This window comes from Dermacentor silvarum, chromosome 8, assembly GCF_013339745.2.
Source record: "Dermacentor silvarum isolate Dsil-2018 chromosome 8, BIME_Dsil_1.4, whole genome shotgun sequence".
Classification (NCBI taxonomy): Eukaryota; Metazoa; Arthropoda; class Arachnida; order Ixodida; family Ixodidae; genus Dermacentor; species Dermacentor silvarum.
Genome location: NC_051161.1, coordinates 112,055,529 through 112,078,299, shown reverse-complemented (window position 1 = coordinate 112,078,299; position 22,771 = coordinate 112,055,529). Strand labels below are relative to the sequence as shown.

The 22,771-nt window shown below is 47.1% G+C and overlaps 1 protein-coding gene across 1 annotated transcript in view; it reads right to left on the bottom strand.

Moving 5' to 3' along the window:
• Window positions 1–2,508: 2,508 nt before the first annotated feature.
• Window positions 2,509–22,771, bottom strand: part of LOC125947311 (kunitz-type serine protease inhibitor PILP-3-like) — a 39,583-nt gene continuing 19,320 nt past the window's right edge. The window contains exons 2-3 of the mRNA XM_049671755.1: window positions 4,115–4,345; window positions 2,509–2,608 (exon numbers count right to left, since the gene is read on the bottom strand). Coding sequence (XP_049527712.1) covers window positions 2,589–2,608; window positions 4,115–4,345 — 251 coding nt within the window. The 3' untranslated portion in view covers window positions 2,509–2,588. The remainder of the gene's footprint in view (window positions 2,609–4,114; window positions 4,346–22,771) is intronic.

Below are 22,771 nucleotides of genomic sequence, written 5' to 3'. Positions count from 1 at the left end.
CGTAGATGCCCCTATGGGAGTACGTGGGAGGGATTTCATTGGCTCAACAGTGGTGCCAAGTGGGCATCTGGGCGCGGTAGTCCCGCACGCTGCGTTGTCGGAGAGATGTGATCAGTGTCCCGGTGTCTTCCGGCCGCTCAAGAGTGGATTTGTGCCTGGTGAGCCTACTTAAAAAAAAACCCTTCAGACCACACTGTTTGAACAAGAGCAAAGGCGCAGGATTGAAATCGAAAGTTGAAAATTAGCTGTCTGTGAAGTGTTATCCTTGTGTAATTATTTTAGCAATAAGTTATATCAATTTCATAGGGTCTAGCCCAGAGCGGGAGCCATTGACTAATTTCAGATCAAATATCTATCTCCTGCCTTGAAACGAATCGACGATGTCAATCGAGACGGTCTATTACGCGCAATTTAGCGAGAACGGTGTCTGCCTTCGAAGGAGAAGGCGACACATTGTGTTCTTAGGTGTTTTCTAATGAAAATATTTAAAGAGATGCAGGTGGACACAAACGTGTTCTTGAGTGCCATTACCTGGGACCAATGTGACCGCCTTTATTTTCTCTAACAAAGTGTTATCTGCCAATACATTTTTACATAGGCCATTATCAGTCACATGCTTGTTTAGAGACAAAGGGCGAATATAGACAACCAGTATCCTTAAGTCAATACCCACAATTGAGATTTCGTGAAAACCTGTTCGATTTCCTTGTTCGACAGCTGTAAGGTATAGGGGGGGGATTTATAGCCTAAGCTATCTGGAAATATGTAGCAATTATTCCAACCACTATTCATAAGCGCATGTAGGAATTACACGTAGTAGCAAAACAGCGACGTAGATATACCTACTAGAATCATTCCACAGCGCATATGTGAATGATAAGAGCGCAAAAATTGAAAATCTATGAACCTATCCAAAAAAGCAATCGTTGCAGCATGCTGAAAATTATAAACAATGTGAATGGTTATGAGATGTAGGAAGCGCTACAAGCGTTTGGAACGATTAGGTACATCAAAGGAAATTATCGCAGTTCTTTATTGGGAGACTAAAAAACCTAAAGTTGTATCTGGTTATAATGATCCTTATAAAAGATAAAAATACATGCTGTTATAATAAAGATGCTGGAAAGACGCGCGAATGAATAATGCCTTCATTTTTATTCGGTACTAAATGACGTTGTTTTATATACGGACCACAAAAATCAGCCCTAAATCGTTGGAGAATGGTAAAGTGCTGTCAAAATTCTCATGTACTTAGCAGAAAAGGCTTGATTAACAACGGAAAGAAAAAAACAACAAATTTATCGTTTCTAATTTCTATCCGAAACCTTCGCACAGATGCGCCAATGTGACATCACAAATCTCGAACTATTTTTTTTTTGGCTTTGAGCCATCTGTAATCCGAAAAAAGTAATCAAAACGTGCTTGGTTCAGTCCTCGGTCATTAGAGGTTGGAACATTGTCATCCCTGACTGATAAGCAGTGAACTCTCCCTGAATGAACAATTTCAGAATCGATGACGTCACTGCAAGCCGGTGCGGAAACTTCAGGCCGGCATCGCCCCCCACCTTTAGGTTTTGCGTTGTCTCCTTTTTTAGCCTCTTCTCTCGGTAGCGGGAACGTTCTGCTATTGCAGAAGCGTGTTTTATTATTACCAATGTGCTATTTATTTTTTAGTGTTCCTTTAAAGAGCATTGCCTAGTTTACTTCTTCTTTCTGGGGTTTTACGTGCCAAAACCAGTTCTGATTATGATGCACGCTGTGGTGGAGGGCTCCGGATTAATTTTAACCGCCTGGGGTTCCTTAACGTGCACTACAATGCAAGCACATGGACGTTTTGCATTTTGCCTCCTAGTTTAGTTACCTAGGTTATTCTTTGGTGTACCTAAGTACCCGAAACATGATCAGGTGTAAGGATGCATTTTTGACAAGTAGGTTCTTGTTTTGAAGTAAAGAAGTAAAAAAAAGGAGAAAAAAAAAAGAGAAATCTATAGTTTACTGCTCCCTCCTCTAGATTTTCTATTTTTTGTTGTCCGAGTTAATTCCACTGCATGCGCTTACAGATCATTAGGAGCAAGAGGAAGGCACTGTATCCCATCCATCGGTTTTAATAAACAGATTTTATCTCTTTCTCTCTCTCCTTGGTAGAGATGCGCTTCTACATCCGAGATCATTGAGCTCCCAAGCGGTCGCTATGTCGAGCATTTGGAACGACCTCCTGGTAGCGCGACCGCCTCTAAGCTAGATGTTATGCCTTCGCGATATCACTTCGATAACAAGTTTTGCTCTTAATGATTCGGGTATGACACTGTCGTAGGGGTGAATGGTATGTTAATGATATTGGACATTCTTAAAGGTTAGTCATCCGTATGTACAACACACGGATGGTTTTTTTTCCTTCTAAAAACTATGTGGAGGTTCCAATACTACAAAACGTTGTACTGTTCTGTCTTGATATACTGTAACAGACAGCTTTTATGGCAAAACTGTTCAATCAGTGAACTAAATGTAAGATGGCAAAACTTTTATTTCCATATCTCTAAGCTATGAAGAAATAAAGAAAGAAAGCAGCATTTCTTGGAGGTTTCCCCTCAAGAGGTTGATTTCACTTCTGCAAATAAAAAGTATGCGTAAGTAAAGTCCGCAGAGCACTTCGTAAGCACACACAAAGCACTAGCTGATCGACGTGACAGTCTAGGGTTAGCAAAAGCAGGTACTCTTGCGTTGTGCCAAGCTAAGCACTGCGTCGGGTCATTGGTATTTCACCGACCGCCACATTCTTTTGTTGTATATGTTTGGGAAGAGGCATCCGAGCATGTCTGGTTAACAAAACAAGCATGTATTAAGGCCGGTGTTTATGCAGTCTTCTAGGCACTGTATCTCTTTACCTCAATGTATTAGCGTTTGAAACTTTAGATTCACAACATTTTTCTTGTCTGTGAATACAGGTGGCACAGGCGAGTCTTTTCTTTTACATTCTTTTGATGCCTCACCATAATTTTTTTTGTCTATGAACTTGAAATTTCAAATGAAACAAAGTAAAACTAGTGGAGGAGGGAGAGTTCTAAAAAAATAACCAATTACAGCATCACTTTTTATTTGTGTGCGAAAAAATTACCCAAGCCTTTGTTTAGGCCAGATATGCCTAAATCAAGATCACTTTTCTAAAGAAACGCTTAATTTAAATGCATGAGCAAAAAGTTTCGTGCATATTACAAAGTTCAATTGCGGGCATATTTGTCGACCATGCAAAAAGGCACTTGAATTGCGAAAAACTTGCAAAAATAGCAGAACCTTTTTTAAAAGAAAACTTCACACATTGCTTTAAGCGCATTAGCGTATTTCTCACAGCCCTAGATAGAACAAGCTTCATTAAAACTTGATGGTTCCGGCGTTGATTGACTCATTCAGACCTTCAATATCTAGGGAAGATCACTTATTGACCTTGCTGTTGTGTTCATTTTTATTTTACATAGTTTTTATGAGTTTAACGCGAGCCGAAAGAAAACCTTGTTACTCTTCCAAGAGTTATTTGTTGCTTCTTTGTTATTATCTTGTGGAGCATGGCAGGCGCCGCGCTATATTCATTGTAAACACTGCTGAGATTTTCATTTTCTCACCTATCCTGCACAAATAATGGTTCTAAGAAAATGTATAACTCATGCAAACAATACATGTTGCTTCCAAATTAACTCTTCGCAAGGAAAGATATCTCTTCTGTCCTCCACAAAACAACCCACAAATGCATGAGGTATTATGTATGATGAAGCAATTATTGCTGGCCTCACAGAACCACCTGAATGTATTTTACGATCGATAAAATAAAAAAAAAAAATAAACAGACAATTTTGTGCGCTAACTTAAAGTGTACTATTTGTGGAAATAACAGTTTTTTTGCACGTTGTGTGATTAGATGTCACCATACATTTTTTCAAGAAACATAATTCCAAATTATTTAGAGTGCTTAAGTCGCCATGAATTCCATTGCTAGATAGTACACATTTTCTGGGTGAACGTGTATGATTTTCTTTTTGATCGATTATGTTATTGCTAGAAGAAGTTGTTCTATGTGTGTGATATACGATGCAACATGTTGTAAGGGTGAATATTGCCTTACCTTGAGGCTTGCATTTTTTCTCACAATCCTGCTTGGATCCAAAATTGTTGGTATTTCCGCTGCACCCAGCATACGAAAAGTGAAGACATTCACCAGTACGATTGTCGTAGTACCATTGATCACGACACTGGGGATTATGATCGGTCGGGCACGACATCCCTGGTCTAACTGGCTGCTCACACTGTGGTAGCTTCAGATCACCCGCTGGTGGTTTGCAATCATTGTTCACCACTGCCAAAAAAGGATGGTTACGTTAACAACTGAGTTAGTGTTATCATCATCGCAATCGATCATCATCACGCATCACAGTCATCTCCGCGAATCTCGGGTAGATTGGATCGCAAGCCACGAGCATTAGAACAAATTCTGGTTACCGGCCTGGCCACCTCGGCCACCGTGACGTTTTCCCACATTTTGTGGCACAAGCTATAATTCTTTAGTTACGTAATAGTTGGATAAAGGAAAATGTTTCTAGCGGATCTATGAAAAGAATAGTGAATTGGATTTTGATGGCGCAAGAAGGATTGGCTATGTTGCTCCAGATACAGGGCATTAATACTATAAAAAAATGAAAAGGTGTGCGTACATCAGAATATGAATTTAAAGTTCGCGCAGATAGCCAGTCATTGTAAACAATTCAATGGATTCTTATAAGAAACAAGTACATATGCTCCGAGATCAACGCCGAATGAAACGGCATACTATTGTTTTCTGGATATTACACAACATATGTAACTGACTACACTTTTTTAATGCAGGACTTGTAACTACGTGAAATGTGGTTCACCGCCGTAAATGGTTCTTCGGATCGATTGCATGAGGGTTGCTCTTCATATTAGGCGTTGAGTTTATGTCATTGTATTGTGTGTGTGTACGGTGTTACTGTCGGACTAGGGTGTGTGAAGCCACAAGAACTTGAAGCTACTCTTTGAGTAACTTCTATAAAATCCGCAATGCTTCGACAGGCACAGCCAATCTTAGGTATTTTTGTTCAAACCGAATAACGAGTGGTGTAATGGCGTGCTCCAGTCTTCGTCTTACACCGGACAATGATATTTTTACAGAACGTGAAAAATTGAAGTTGCTGACCAAGTTAAAGTTATAATTTGACATTTCTAAACCTTATACGAGTTCCTTGTTCACAATGCAGCAGGCATAGTGTCGTACTCTGCGTTGCGAGCAAGGAATCCGTATGGGTTCTGAAACGCCAGATAATAAATTTCGCCTGATTAGCTCGGCTTGAACTTTTTACTTGCGGTTTTATTGGCTCGACGAGCTTTCGTCCAATTCTTGACAATAATGTTGTCGCACATGTGCGTTGTTCTCGCTCGAATTCCTAGAACGATCATCACTTGGCCATTCTACGCGAACTTAACAGTATAAACTGTGGAGAGCGAATCTACCGTTATATATGCAGCTTCCTGACGAAGCGCACTGCAACGCTCCAATTAGGCAGCGAACAATCAGGTCAGATACGTTTAGGGAGCACTGGTACGCCCCAAGGGGCAGTACTCTCCCCCCTCCTCTTCAATTTGGCTATGCGACCTTTAGCTTTCGCTCTAAAGAAGATTCCCGACCTCCGATTCTCACTGTACGCGGACGATATTACGCTGTGGATGGCCGGAGGTTCGGACGGGCACATCCAAGACACCCTCCAAGCAGCCATTGACAAGATCGAACAAGTAGGTCACGACTTGAACCTTAGGTGCTCCCCCACCAAATCAGAGCTTCTCCTTCTGCCCCCCACGAGACGCTTCAGGACATCGCCCCCGAATATCGACCTCACAGTTGAAGGGCACTCCATACCCCAGGTAGACAGGATAAGGGTGCTAGGTCTTCACCTTGAAAGCAACCGAGCAAATCAGCGTACCTTGCAAGCACTACAAACAACAGTAGATAACACGCTACGCCTCATAGGAAGGATCTCCAATAAACACGGAGGGCTTCGAGAGAAGGAACTGATTCAGCTCATCCAAGCTTTTGTCCTAAGCAAAATCACCTTCGCACTACCATATCTCTCACTCTCTAGGAAGGAAGCGGACACTGTAAACTGCTTGAACCGCAAGATACACAAAGTCGCTCTTGGTGTTCCGATTAGAGCATCCACACAGAGGGCGATGGCCAGAGCCACAATCAATACCTTTGAAGAATTAACCGAAGCACATCTATCATCGCAATATCACAGACTCTCCACCACTGCAGCTGGGCGTGAGATCCTGAGACAACTTCACTACGCCCCACCACTCAACGAGAACAAGCGACATCAACTTCCTCCGAACATACACGGCCAATACCACATCCAACCCCTACCCAGAAACATGCATCCCGAATTTCACGTCGAACGCCGGAAACTTCGAGCCAAGGCGCTACAACGCAGCTATGGACAGGCGGAAGGAGTTTACTACGTGGACGCCGCAGCCTATAAAAATAAACATCGTTATGCTTTAGCGGTCGTAGACAAGCAGGGGAACACTGTTCGTTCAGCATCAGTCAGAACCACCTCAGCGGGCGACGCAGAAGAGGCCGCCATTGCACTCGCATCGGGGCTACCTGATTGCGATGTCATCATCAGTGACTCGAAGACTGCTATCCGGAACTTCAGTAGCGGCTACATTACAAACCTCGCGCACTCTCTACTAGTCGCTCACCCGCCAAAAATCTACATCGCTCTCATCTGGACTCCAGCACATCAAGGACTACCAGGCAACGAAATGGCTCATGCCGCTGCTCGAGGATTCACGGACCGAGTGGACGGAAATGTGGGCCTTACCCCAGAAGCCAATGACTCCCAACAACAGACCAATAAAGACGCACTCATCACATTCCATGAAATTTGCACACATTACAAACACCAACGCCTAACGTATCCACCTCTCTCTGTGTCGAGCACGCGCCAGCGAGAAATATTGTGGCGCCAACTACAAACTCGCACTTTTCTTACCCCACGCACTTTGCACTTATTCTTTCCCGACACATACCCGACACCCAAGTGTCGCTTCTGCCCTGTCCAGACAGCAGATCTCTCCCATATAATGTGGAAATGCCCCATCAAATATCCCCCCCGCAACCTCAAACCATTAATTAGTAGCGAGGAGCTGTGGGAGACTGCCCTGCGCAGCTCCGATCCCACCCTGCAGGACCGAGTCCTGAGGTGGGCTGAGGAGGTAGCGGAGGCCTACCACGACTGGTAGGCGGACGTGTGGCAGCACAAGGTGCTAAGACTGGAGCACACAGGCCTCCCTCTCTCCCCCCCGGCCCCTCCCCTTTCTTAAAAAAGGGAAATAAAAGTTCATTCATTCATTCATCATCAGTAACACTCTAAATGGTGTAATTCCTTCTTTCAAGAATTATGATCAACTCTGTCGTTATTTTTAATTTGTCTAGATTTTACGATCCACCCAGCCAACATCAGAGAAAATATTACATGGCATAACAATTTCAGGCCTTTTCTGATCATTAGTTGACTTTTCTGATCACTAGTCACTAAAACAAGCTAACTCTGCATATTGAGTAGGCATGGTTTATCAGTTCTTTCACGAGGATAAGCGATACATTTGTTCGAACTAGATATGTCTGCGATGAGATATGTCCGTGATATTCCGCGCTTCGATGAGGTATGTCCGCGTTTCGATGTGCGCGGAACGCAAAAACGCCCATGTATCATGTGTTGGGCTCACGTAAATGAAGCCCAGGTGGCTGAGTAAACCGCGGTCCCGACTGAGAAAGGCGCGCAATTTCAATGTGTCGGAACTTTTACGCTCAGGAGTACTCGGCTTCGTGAAAAGTGTCCACAAATGTGGAGACTAGTAGCGAAAAGGTTGGGATAAACCTCCTTACGGTCCCGCAACGATGTTACATACGTATTTCAAGAAAGCTCTCCGACATGTCGTAAGCGTTCCAGATGGGATGCACCCTCACATAACGTGTTTTCGTAGGTATCATGTTTTAGCATTTTTCCAATTATGCGACCACTGGCGGTTAGTCTGATGGAAAACGAGTCTCGATATCAGTATCATGAAAATCTTGTCGCTAAAGCAGTTCTGGCATTTTACTTAATTTTACTTGACAAAGCACAATGCGATTATCAGGCAAGCCTTGGTTGAGGACTATGATTATTCTTACCGCCTATTTTCTTTACGTGCGCTGAAATCCAAGCGTATGAGCGTTCTTGTATTTCGTCCCCAATTAGATGCGGCCGCAGCGGCCGGGTTCGAGCCTGCGGTGACAAGCTTAGCGGCGTAACGCTATAGTCACTGGGCTACCTCGGCAGGTAAAATCCTGCCGCTGCGTGACATGACACGGCATCCAGAAAGCACTTACAGCCTTCGAAAGGCCACGTCGTCTGTTATTTTTTGTACGACGAAACGCACATGCAAGTTTTAAAAATTCATTCACCCGACGTCTGAGTAAATTAACTTTTTTAGGTGTAGATACAGTCGAACTTGGATATATCGAATATGAAGGGGATCACAAAAAAGTTGTGTATATAGGTAATTCGATACATAAAATAAACAGCTTATACATACATTTTCAAGGGGATTTTACTGCCTGTTCGTCATATACAATAATTCGTTATATGTGCGTTTGATATATCCGGGTTCGACTGTAGAGTTGTTGTTAAGGAAAGGTAGTAAAAATAAATTTTATTGCTTAGAACTGTCCGAGTCATGCATGATATAACTATATATATATATATATATATATATATATATATATATATCAGCTGGCTCCCAAGTGCCCCAGCTGATGAGCGGCGATCATCCTGCATCGTCACAAGCGAACGGAGACCTGCCACGAACGCAGCGCCCCCACAGCCCTATAAAAAGGGCAGCCTGGCATCATCTCCCTGGGATTTGCGGCCACGAATAGCATATGCATAACTTGTACCCTTTGCCGTTATAGGTAGGCACCTTTTCTTCCTTGAACTTTTTTCAGCCTTCTTGGCCGCCAGTCCCCACTGTTGTGCCTTCACTGTTTTACAAATGGGTATTGACGTGTGCACGCACCGAGCACGCATTGGTTCTTTTTTTTTTGCTTGTCGAACGCATCATTGCTCCCGTAATGACCGTTTCAGTGCAGAAGCTGGCTTTCTACGCGAGATCTGCCCTAGGCCTTCCTCACTTTTGCTGTTTGTGTGCCTTGCGATGTCCTTGCTTTGTTCGGGCGACGTAGAAGCAAATCCTGGCCCTAAGATTGACGACGTATTGACACTGCTAAAAGAGTATCATGCTGAAACCACAACATCGTTAACAGAAACCAATAGGCAAATGAACGATATCAATGCCCGTGTGTACTCCATTCAACAAAGTTTAACGACTGTATTGGGACTGAAGAACGGCTTTGACACCGTAACCGAAAATGTACAGGAATGTAAGGTGAATATCCGTAAAACAAACAATGAACTAATAGATGTAGTGGAAGACATGAATAACCGTATGCGATGAAATAATTTTATTATAAAAGGTCTTCCTTAAGCTGTGCAGTAGGGATACGTGGAATCTGAGCGCTTTGTTAAGCAGTTTTTAAATGTTCATCTTGGTATTCAGGCTGGCGACATAAAACGAGCCCACCGCCTAGGCCAGCGCCGTGCTAATACCCATCGACCGATTATTGTTAAATTTCTTAACTTCAAGTCCAAAACAGAAGTTATGAGCAATGCATTCAAGTTAAAAAACCTCGAATCACCCAAAGTCTGATTGGACGAGGATTACTCTACCAAAGTGCTACATGAAAGGAAAAAGCTGCGCGATTTCGCCAAGGAGCACCGCAGGGAAAATGAGCGGTTTACCGTGCGGTACAACAAACTGCACATGAAGAGCGGTATTTATCGCTACGATTCGGTCTCCGATCATGTCATACGTATTTATTCCCGACCAGAGCGGACCACGAAATGACACCATGAAAAACAAGGCAACGAAACCACCACAACAGCTCCGATTTCCTTGCTCGTGGCCAACTTCCGCAGTATATTTCATAAACTTGACATTTTAAAAACAATCATGCACACCTGTTTCACCGATATCCTTATCGGAACGGTAACCTGGCTTTCCGAAGACATCGCCAGTAATGAGCTTACGTTCTCACCGAATTTTGTGCTTTTCCATCGAGATATATGATCGGGACTAGGGGAGGCGGAGTGCTCATCGCCGTAAAACAGCGGTTTCAGCCGTCGCCTATAGCCATTGAATCACTTCTTGAATTAATCTGGATATCTGTTCATTTTTGCCTCGTCCATTGTGTCATTGGTGCCTGTTACCGGCCGCCAGATAGTCGATCTGAATTTATTGACCTTTTCAACGATGCTACTGATCAAATCACGAAGAAGTTTCCTCGATGTTTTTTAATTATATGCGGTGATTTTAACTATCCAGGCATAGATTGGATCACGTCATCGATTAACAGCCAGAGCAACCGCGCGGAACATCTTCGCTTTCTTCAGTGCCTTCACTATCATCACCTCACCCAGATAGTTCACAAACCCACTCGCGGTAATCATACACTAGATCTCATCCTGACAAACAATGTGGATCTGGCATATACTCAAATCCTGGAAGAAATTAGTGAACACAGGGCCGTGCATTGTTCATTCACGCTACCACGTCTCGACAAAAGAAAAATAACAAAACAAATACTCAACTATGCGCAGGTGGATATGGAAAAAATGAATTGCATGTTAGAACGATTCTAAGTTGAGTTTCAGTCAAGTTTCGCAAGCCGTACAACTAACGACAACTGGTGTTTATTTCGCAATCACCTAAAACATATAGAAGATTCATGTGTGCCTAAACTTTCTATAACATCACGTGTAAGTGATCCATGGTTTACCCGCGATGGGAAGAGGCTCCTAAACAGGAAGAAAAGGGCGTATGGGAAAGCGAGTCAGCGAAATGTGCCTGAAGACTGGCAAAATTACAATGAAATCTCGAAACAAACCGAAAATACAGTTATCGAAGCAAAAAACAGATATTTCAATTGTACTCTACCCAACTTCTTAAAAACTGATCCAAAAAAGTTCTCGAACGTAGTAAACCCTAAACAAAATCAGTTGGTGCCGTCCATGTTAGGTACAGAAGGCCGCGTGCTAACACTAGATCAGTGTGCCGAGCAATTTAATAGGTACTTCGCCGGGGTATACACAGATGAAGATCCTATTAATATTTCCCTTATACTCCCGCAGCTAACCATCCCATTTCGCTTTCCCCCTATTATCGTTAGTGCTCATGGCGTAAAATGCGCTATTGATCGTTTGCCTTTCAAGACCAGCCCAGGGCCCGATGGCATCAGCGCTAAACTTTCAAAACTAAGCAGTCATTTCTCATCAGTTGTACTTTCCTTAATATTCCAACAATCACTTGATTCTGGATGTGTACCGGAATACTGGAAGATAGCTATGTTCTGCCAATACCTAAAAGTGGTGACAACACTGTGTTCAGTAACTACCGGCCTATTTCGTTAACCTCAATTAGTTGCAAACTGCTTGAGCATATTCTCTACTCACACACTATGGCGCATCTCAATCAAAACAATTTACTAGTTAACAACCAGCACGGTTTTCGCCCCAAGCTTTCATGCCAAACGCAGCTTTACGAGTTGGTAACAGACCTTCATAATTCCCTGCACCTGTCTCACTCTGTCGATGGTATCTTTATTTAATTTTCGAAGGCGTTCGACCGTGTACCTCATAAAAGACGAACACTGAAAATACTGAAACCTCGAACTTGATAGAAAAACAACACGATGGCTTGAAGAATTTCTAACCAATCGCTTTCAGGTGGTCAAATTGAATGACAATATCTCCAGTTCAACCCCTGTCAAGTCGGGTGTCCCTCAAGGTACAGTAATAGGTCCGCTTTTACGTTTGATATATATTAATGACATAGCATTAAATGTTAATTCAACAGTTCGCCTTTTTGCCGATGACTGTGTGATTTACAGAGAGATAACTAGCCCTAACGACGTTATAACACTGCAATCTGACCTTAATAAACTAACAGAATGGTTCTGCAAATGGCAGATGCAAATTAACACAGAAAAGACCGATCACCTGAACTTCGCTTCCGTACCAAAGTCTGAAACAAATACTCATAAATTAAACAATAGCATAGTAAACTCGGTTACTTCGGTTAAATACATCGGTGTCTACATAAATTCTAGCTTAACATGGACTGACCGTATAGAATATATCACAACTAAAGCGCAAAAGAAGCTTGGATTTCTGAAGCGACGCTTGTATCTGGCCGACAGGGACACCAGGCTTCAAGCGTACACTTTCCTCGTGCGTCCCTCCCTGGAATATGCATCAGTCATTTGGCATCCCTACCAGATCACCCTTACCAATCTACTCGAAGCCGTCCAGAATAAAGCAGCGCGATTCATCATGTCATCCTACTCCCGATTTCTTTGAAGCAAACACTCAACACGCCGCCACTCGCAATGCGCAGAAAATTCGCCAGATTATGCTTTTTTCACAGACTGTATCACAGCAACACGTCATTTGCCCGGTCACACATTTTACCGCCACCTCATACTTCACATCGCATCGATCATGCCTATAAAGTTAACTCTATCTTCGCCCGGACGGAAAAGTAGAATAATTCGCCGTTAACCTTATCAATAAAAGAATGGAATGAGTTACCCTCCAGAATTGCCACGATAACACAGTCTTCTCTATTTCATTCAGCATTACTAACGTATTTACAATCCTAACACTTTTAGTAACTATTTTTCTCTCCCAGAGCACTTACTCGCTTTCGATATTTTGTTCTTGCTTCGTTGAGTGTGAACTTTGTAAGAATATTTACCTTGTTAATACGTTTCACGACTTGTTGTACCCCAAAGTGCTGTATTTACCACCTGCGATGCTCCTTCATTTGTAAAAATTGTGTTCTGCTTTAAGTTCCCCCCTATGTAATGCCCCTGTGGGCCCTTAGGGTATATAAATAAATAAATAAATAAATAAATAAATAAATAAATAAATAAATAAATAAATAAATAAATAAATAAATAAATAAATAAATAAATAAATGATGTTACCGAGCAGTGGGGCATGGTGTGTCCATGAACAACGAAGACGATTAGTTAGGAGAGCGCGTGGCTGGTTCGAGCAGCCATCTTGTGTATCCAGCGTTGCTGCAATTGTGTAAATACCTGTAAATACATCGTCGCTTCACTATTTCTGCCCCGTGGCTTTTTGGTGGAGGTGCTGGATATTCCCAAGAGACCACGGAGCTCCGCCGTGGTCCTGCGCGGGACCTGCGCTAGCGGCGACAACCCGAACCATTGTCGTGATGTATACGAAAGATCCAGGAACATTCTGCGGAACCGATAACGTCGACGTGGAAGATTGGATCACCATGTATGAGTGTTTGAGTACACACAACAAGTGGGATGCAACTGTAATGCTGGCGAACTTGATGTTCTGCTTGCAAGGCATGGCGAAGGTGTGGTTTGACAACCACGAAGATGAGCTTACGGACTGGGAAACGTGCAAGCAGAAGCTGAAGGACTTGTTTGACTGTCCACTTGGGAGGATGAACGCCGCGAAGAAGGATCTAGCGACTCGTGCACAAACTTCCACGGAATCGTACGTCACTTACATCCAGGACGTGCTAGCTCTGTGCCGCAAGGCTGACAGTGATATGTGTGAGTCGAACAAGGTCGAGCACGTTTTGAAGGGCATCGCTGATGATGCTTTGAATCTGCTAATGTGTAGGAATTGTGCGACAGTCGACGATAATATCAAGGAGTTCCAACGCTTTGAGCTGGCAAAGAGCCGCCGCATTGCAACTTTTTCAACGTCGTTCACCCGCTTACCGAACACAGCTGCTACTTCCTCATGCGAGAACACTAGAATGCAGCGACCATCGACGTCGGAAGACGTGACACGAATTGTGCGGCGCGAAATTGAAGCAATGTCACCTGCCAACCCTTTTCCACGTGTCAGTGATCCCAACAGCTTGCCATGGTACCACTTGTTCAAGCAATGGTCCGTGAAGAACTCGAACGTCTCGGAGATCATTCCGTTTGTTCTATTGCACGCTCACGACTCTCAGGATGGACCTCCTCCTTCGCCTAGCCAGTGGATCGCTCCAGGCTATCGAAGCCCGGCCGAGTGGCGAACTGCAGATGATCGACCGATCTGCTTTGCCTGACTTCGATTCGGTCACATTGCCCGCCATTGCCGCAGCCGAGTCGGATCCTCACTTCCACGAACACCATATGGCTAGTACCGTTCCGGACCGAGCCGACGCCGTTTTTAGCCTCCATTTGACCAGTAACCGCCTAACACCGGCCCTACTGTTACATGGAACAGCTCCGCACCATCATTCCGCCGTCACCAGTCTCGTTCGCCACCATCTCGTCGGCCGTCATCCCTATCGTCTCAGGCTCGTCGCCCGCCGTCCTCCATGAACCTCCGACGCTCTTCCCCGGAAACCTAACTGCTGCAGCTCCCGGAGATGATGCTGCATTGCCGACTCGACAAAGCCTGAATGATGTTATAGTCGATGGCATAAACATTCCGGCGTTGATCGACACTGGTGCGCAACTTTCTGTGATGAGTGCCCGATTGTGCCGCCGTCTGAACAAAGTCCTCACACCTGCTGCATCGCGAACCCTGCACGTCACCGATGGAGGAACGCCAACCATGCTCGGAATGTGCACTTCTCGCGTCAGCATCGCAGGGCACCTTACCACTGTTTTGTTTGCTGTTTTGCAACGTTGCCATCACGATATTATAATAGGATTGTACTTCTTATCATCTCATGCCGCCCTCTTTGACTGCGCGTCCGGTGTGATTGAGCTTCAACTGCCCCAGAGCTGCGACATCCCACAAGAGACCCAACCGCGCTTATGTTCCCTCGAGGACATCCGCCTACCACAGCAATCCACCCAGTACGTTAGTCTGACCTCATTTCCACCTGTTCCTGTCTATTTGGTGACTCCACGTGCTCACGTAATGCTTGAAAGGAAAGTCGCGGTGCCGCACACCCTACTCACTGTTGCAGACAACCGGTCACCGCTCCCTCTCCTCAACTTTAACTACTGCGCGCAGGTGCTCCCGAGAGGCATGTCACTGGCCGATATCTCGCCTATTGGTGATTGCGAGATATCCGTGTTGGACACAGAAGGTCCACCATCCTCCTTAGACGAGTTCGATCAACCCAACCCTGCAGTGGACGACCTAAGCAAGATGATCGCAACTGACCTTCTCCTCACGCAGGCTACTGAGATACGCCGCGTCTTAGAGGCTTATCGTGACATTTTTTTTATTTTGGTGGTGGTCCTTTAGGCCAGACGCCAGTGGTCACTCACTGTATACATACCGGTGACACCAATCTCATTCGCCGACGGCTGTATCATGTGTCACATGCCGAACGTCAAGTTATACAGCTTGAGGTGGACAAAATGCTGACTAAAGGCATCATCGAACATTCATCTAGTCCGTGGGCTTCCCCAGTTGTCCTTGTTAAGAAGAAGGATGACAGCTGGCGCTTTTGCGTCGATTACCGACATCTGAATGAGATCACGCGCAAAGACGTCTACCCTCTGCCACGTATTGATGACGCCTTGGACTGTCTGCATAGAGCCCAGTACTTCTCGTCCAGAGACCTATATATATATATATATATATATATATATATATATATATATTGTAGCGAAGAAGACAGACGCTAGTGGGTTCAGCGCTACTGGTTCAAAACGCTAGTGGGTCGAGCGCTCTTGATCGGCAATGGCTCTCGTGCTTGAAAGCTGTTACTGCGCTGACCGTTGACATTGCGCTGCTCCAAGCTCTGCCGAATAAACACCTTTAGAATTGGTGGAGGTGCTGGGTAACCTCAGACAATCATCTTGGAACTCCGATCCCGTACCCTACCATCTACGATGCCCCAAGACGCCTCCGAGCAAACGCCTCATCCCGCACCAACTGGGTGTCCCGGGGTACCTCGTCACCGCGACCCTCCTATCTACACAGGAGCGGACGACACTGACGTGGATGAATGGCTCACGGCGTATGACAGGGTAAGCGCCAATAACAAGTGGGACGAAGCGGACAAACTGCGCTACGTTCTGTTATACATCGCTGGTGTGGCCAGCCTGTGGTATAATAACCATGAAGCAGAGTTCCAGACATGGTCCGAATTTAAGGCTTCGCTCGCCGATGTATTTGGTCGCCCTGCTGTTCGCAAGATGCGTGCCGAGCAGCGTTTGCGAGAATGAGCTCAATAGCCAGGTGAAACATTCCCCATCTACATTGAAGATGTCCGGGACCTATGCCGGAAAGTCAATTCGACCATGGCGGAGTCTGATCGAATCCAAAACATCCTGAAGGGCATTGAAGACGACGCTTTTAACATCTTGCTAGCCAAAAATCCTCGCTCTGTGGCCGAAATTATTACGCTGTGCCAGAGCTACGAAGAACTCCGCAGGCTGCGATCACTGACCCGTCGATCACTACCGCGTGACGAACACCTCGCTGGTTTGGCTGCCATGCCCGACCAGACAACTTTGCTCGTAGAAATGAAGGCGTTCGTCCGCGAGGAAGTTGCCCGGCAACTCTCATTGATGGAGTTCGCACAGCCGCAGCCGGTGCAGGCGCCAACGCCGAGTTTTGCGCCTCCGCTTCGCCGCGTCATAGCGCAAGAACTGCACGAGGTTTGGCCGGAGCACCACCAGCATGTTCCGGCGGCTGCGCCTCACAGCTACGCTGAAGTCATGGCCAGGCCCCGACAGATCCCGACGGCTGTACGAGTCAGCTACGCAGAAGTCGTCACCCAGCCCCAACAACTCCCTCAACGGGGACCTCTCACGTACGCCGAAGTCCTCGCAATGCCTCGACAACAGCCTGCCTTTCAATCACTTCATCAGCCGCCCCGTCCAACGCGCCCTCCCACATGGATGGGGCCTACCGCAACGACTCGGTGGCGCACAGCGGCCAACCGGCCAATATGTTTTGCGTGCGGCTACGCAGGCCACGTCGCACGCCACTGTAGTCGCGTACAGTCGCCTAGCGCTCCGCCATATGTGCCAAGTCGTATGGTGGATTCACCGCGTCCATATTACGATGATGAACCTCGTGCTTCGTCCCCACCTTTCCGCCGGTCTGCCAACAGCCGCCGCTCACCCTCTCCACTTCGACGCTCCCCATCACCGATGCGGCCTCGTCCCGAAGTTCGGGAAGAGGAAAACTAGTCGTCGCAGTCCATGAGGCAAGGGCTGCGACGCCATCGAAACGCGGAAGTCCTCAACGTAGCCCGACCAATGTGATAGACAGGTTAGTTGATGGTGTGCGCATATATGCCCTCGTAGGCACCGGAGCCGCTGTATAAGTTATGGACGCAAAGCTTTGTCGCTTCCTTCAAAAGGTCACGACGCCCCTTGCTGGATTTTCCCTCCGCACAGCAGGCGCACAGCGTATTCACCCGATAGCGGCGTGCACCGCTCGTGTTCTCATCGAGGACGTTGTATACGCCGTCGAATTTATTGTAATATCATCGTGCTCCCACGAAGTTATCCTGGGGTGGGACTTTCTCGCCCGCCACAATGCTGTCATTCATTGCGCACGGGCCGAACTAGAACTGTCGCCGATGTCAGATATGACGCTTGCCGACAATGCTTTGGTGAACAAGCTACTCGTCAGGCACGACACCAACGTACCTCCGAACTCGTCAGAGATTGTCGCTATGCATTGCAGCAGCCTCTCTGACGCCGTCGCACTACTTTCTCCATCCGGCCGCTTTTATAATCGAAAAGGTCTGCTGCTACCTTTTGCGACAGTGAACGTCAAACAGGGCTCCACAGCTATTTTTTGTCTGTAACCCCTTGTCATACCCTGTGATGCTGCTTCAAGGCGAATGTCTTGGCTGTGTGGAAGCGATCGACGCCGTACAAATTACGGATGCTCCCGAAGACACGTCCTGCGCCAGTTACAGCACGCTCGGTTCTCTCTCTACGTCCGACCCTTTGCCTACAGCCACAGGTGTGTTCGATTCATCTATTGCCGATGGCCTCACCCCAGCTCAGCGTTCTCAGCTGCTGCGCATCTTAGAAAAATTTCGTTCTTCTTTTGATGTCGGGCAACCTTCCCTGGGCCGGACGTCTGCTGTCACGCACCATATTGACACTGGCTCCCAATCGCCATTGCAGCAACGCCCATATCGCGTCTCTGCCGCAGAATGTCGCGTGATTAATGAGCAAGTCGACGAAATGCTTCACCGCGAAGTGATCCGACCCTCAAACAGTCCATGGGCGTCTCCTGTCGTCCTTCTGACGAAAAAGGATGGCTCTGTACGGTTCTGTGTGGACTATCGGCGCCTGAACAAGATGCACTCGAAAAGATGTATACCCGCTACCGCGAATCGATGACGCTATCGATAGCCTACAAGGAGCGGAATTCTTTTCATCTCTAGATTTACGCTTCGGCTATTGGCAAGTGCCCACGGCTGACGCCGATAGGCCGAAGACAGCCTTTGTCACACCCGACGGCTTATACGAATTTAACGTCATGCCCTTTGGACTTTGTAATGCGCGAGCAACCTTTGAACGCATGATGGACATAGTTCCGCGTGGCTTGAAGTGGCACACGTGTTTATGTTACCTAGACGACGTTGTTGTCTTTGCCCCTGACTTCACCATGCACCTTCAACGCCTCCGGCATGTTTTGACGTGCCTAACAAACGCTGGCCTACAACTGAACCTAAAGAAGTGCCGATTTGCAGCGCGGCAGCTCACGATACTGGGTTACCTCGTCTCGAAGGATGGAATCCTCCCCGATCCAGCCAAACTTCGTGCCGTCACCGAATTTCCGAAACCGACGTCCGTCAAAGAACTGCGCAGTTTCGTAGGCTTGTGTTCATACTTCAGGCACTTCATTCGTAATTTCGCCACCGTCATATCGCCCCTGACGAAGCTCCTTGGAAGCAACGGACCCCTCCATTCGTGGTCATCCGAGTGCGACGAAGCGTTCGCAAAGCTCCGTCGTTTGCTGACGTCTCCTCCCATTTTGCGCTACTACGATCCAACGGCACCTATTCAGGTACACACGGATGCCAGCGGTGTTGGCCTCGGCGCTGTCCTAGCGCAACGCAAACAAGGCTTTCCTGAATATGTTGTGGCATATGCAAGCCGTACGCTTTCTAAGGCCGAGACAAATTACACCGTCACAGAAAAAGAATGCCTGGCGATCATCTGGGCACTTACTAAGTTCCGGCCCTATTTGTATGGTCGCCAATTTGATGTAGTCACGGACCACCATGCATTATGCTGGCTGTCGTCACTGAAGGATCTCTCAGGCCGTCTCGCCCGCTGGGCACTTCGCTTGCAGGATTACGATATCCGCGTACTGTACCGCAACGGACGCTAGCATGCTGACGCTGACGCCCTCTCACGTTCGCCGTTGCCTGACGACAATGCATGCTGCTCATTATCCCAGCTTGACGTTTCTTCCATCAACATTGCAACCATCGCTTCCGAGCTGCGCAAGGACCCCTGGATTGCCTCCATCATATAGACTTCCGTTGCTGATCCGTCATCGCAGCCAACCACTCGTGCGTTGCGCCGTCAAGCTCGCCATTTCGTCATTCGCGGCGACCTGTTTCACCGACGCAATTATACCTCTGACGGCCGCCAGTGGTTATTAGTAGTACCTCAAAGCGTCCGTTCTGAGATCTGCACATCGTTCCACTCTGATCCACAGTGTGCACACTCGGGACTTTTCAAAACGTATCAGCGCCTCCGACAACGCTACAACTGGCGAGGATTTGTACAACTACGTTCGAAAGTTAATTCGCTCATGCCCCGACTGCCAGCGCCGGAAATCTTCACCCCAGCTCTCGCCAGCTGGTCTGCAGCCTCTACCCTGCCCTAACCGACCGTTCGGCCGCGTTGAAATCGATCTGTATGGACCACTTCCTTTGACATCAGCTGGTAACCGCTGGGCCATTGTTGCAGTCAATCACCTCACACGATACGCCGAAACGGCCGCCCTTCCGGCAGCTACAGCGCGCGACGTTGCCACATTCCTGCTTCGCCGATTCATTCTGCGACATGGGCCACCTCAAGAACTGCTCAGCGATCGCGGACGCGTCTTCCTGTCGGACATAGTTGAAGCCATACTCAAGGAGTGCCACGTTGTTCATCGCACAACTACAGCGTACCACCCTCAAACAAATGGCCTCACGGAACGCTTCAACCGTACGCTCGGTGATATGCTTTCAATGTACGTCGCCTCTGACCACCCGAACTGGGACGCCATTCTACCCTTCGTCACCTACGCGTATAATACCGCTACGCAGACCACCACTGGGTTTTCACCCTATTTCTTACTGTATGGTCGGCACCCTTCGCACACCATCGACACAATTCTGCCGTACCGGCCGGATGCATCCGAGTTCGTGCCTATTTCTGCCACGGTCAGACATGCAGAAGAGTGCCGTGACCTCACTCGGGCCTTTACTACTGAAGATCAAGAGCGCCAGAGGAGCACTCGCGGTGACGTCACTTTCCCGGTCACCTTCAATCCGGGAGCGCTCGTGTGGCTCTCCCTGCCCCTGGCCTCTCATCAAAACTGGTTCCGAAGTATAAAGGCCCTTACTGTGTCATCGAACGCGCATCTCCGGTGAACTGTGTAATAGAACCAGTAGAGCCTTCTTCAGACATGCGCCGCAGTGGACGAGACATTGTCCATGTCGACCGTCTAAAGCCTTATTACGACCCGCTCATCGTGACGAACTGTTAGGTCGCCGGACAGCTCCTTTATCGCTCCCGGGGGTGACTTTAGCGAAGAAGAGAGACGCTAGTGGGTTCAGCACTACTGATTCAAAACGCTAGTGGGTTGAGCGCTCTTGATCGGCAACGGCTCTCGTGCTTGAAAGCTGTTACTGCGCTGACCGTTGACATTGCGCTGCTCCAAGCTCTGCCGAATAAACACCTTTAAAATATATATATATATATATATATATATATTGTGTTCGGATGGCTTGGGTAAAACAACTGTGACCGCTCATCACATCGAAACCGATGGATCCCGCGTCATTCGTCGCCGCCCTTAACGTGTATCGTCTGCTGAACGGAAAGTTATAGAAGACCAAGTCACCGACATGCTCGCACGGAACGTTATAAGGCCTTCAGCAAGCCCTTGGTCGTCTCCTGTTGTCCTAGTTAAAAAAAGGACGGTTCGGTACGCTTTTGCGTCGATTAGGGCACTGAACAAAATTACCCGTAAGTACGTATATCCTATGCCCCGTATTGACGATGCTTTGGATACCTTACAAGGTGCCGAATACTTTTCGAGCCTCGACTTGCGTTCTGGATATTGGCAGATCCCGATGCATGAACCCGACAAAGACGGCGTTTGCAACACTTGATGGCCTTTTCGAATTCAACGTAATGCCTTTTGGTCTGTGCAATGCGCCAGCCACATTTGAACGAATGATCGACACCGTACTACGCGGCCTCAAATGGAAAACTTGCCTATGTTACCTGGACGACATTGTCATCTTTTCGTCCAGCTTCTCTCAGCACCTAGAACGGTTAGACGACGTTCTCACGTGTCTAGTCAAGGCCGGTTTCCAGCTCAATACTAAGAAGTGTCGATTTGCGAGCCGCAGCATCAAAGTATTAGGTCACGTGGTCAGCAAGCACGGCATAGAGCCAGATCCCGACAAGGTCGCTGCTGTACAGCATTTCTCAACACCAACCACACCTAAAGACCTTCGCAGCTTTCTCGGATTAGCGTCCTACTTCCGCCGCTTTGTCCTTGGCTTCGTGACTATCGCAGCTCCACTTCATAAAGTCGTGACCACGACCATATATATATATATATATACATCCTTTGCCTGGACGGATGAATGTGAAGCCGCCTTTCAGACCCTCAAGCGATGCCTCACATCAGGACCAGTGCTACGTCACTTTGATCCCACAGCCTCTACTATTCTCCACACTGACTTAAGTGGGCATGTAATAGGCGCTGTCCTGCTGCAGCGGAACCACGCGTCTAAAGAGCAAGTCGTGGCCTACGCGAGTCGTACTCTTTTTCCTGCTGAGCGAAACTATACTATCACCGAACAAGAATGCCTCGCCATCGTATGGTCCATACAAAAGTTTCGCCCCTATTTATATGGCCGCCAATTCACAATTTAGACTGACCACCATGCTCTGTGTTGGTTGTCCTCGCTGAAGAATCTGTCCGGACGCCTCAGCCGTTGGGTTCTGCGTTTGCAGGAGTATGACTACACTGTCACATATAGGTCTGGCAGGCAACATCAAGATGCTGACGCTTTATTTCGTTGCCCGCTGTCGCCAAATGCCCCTGTCTCATGTTCCCTCCGTTCGGCACCACCCAGCTAACCAAACACAACCATGGCCCCGGTACGGTTCGTGACCTCGGTCGACATTCTGTCCCCAGAAGACCTCGCCTCCCTCCAACGTGCAGATACGTACTGCCGCACAATTATCGACCGGCTCACTGGCTTATCCCGTCCTCCCAACAGCCGCTTGAGACGACAACTGGCACGGTTTAAACTTCATGATGGCTCATTATTGCGGCAAATTTACCACCCTACCGGTCACCGATGGGTCCCAGTCGTCCCTCGCTCACTTCGACTGCAAATTTTACAAGCTTTTCACGACGACGCAACGGCTGGCCACTTACGATTTCAT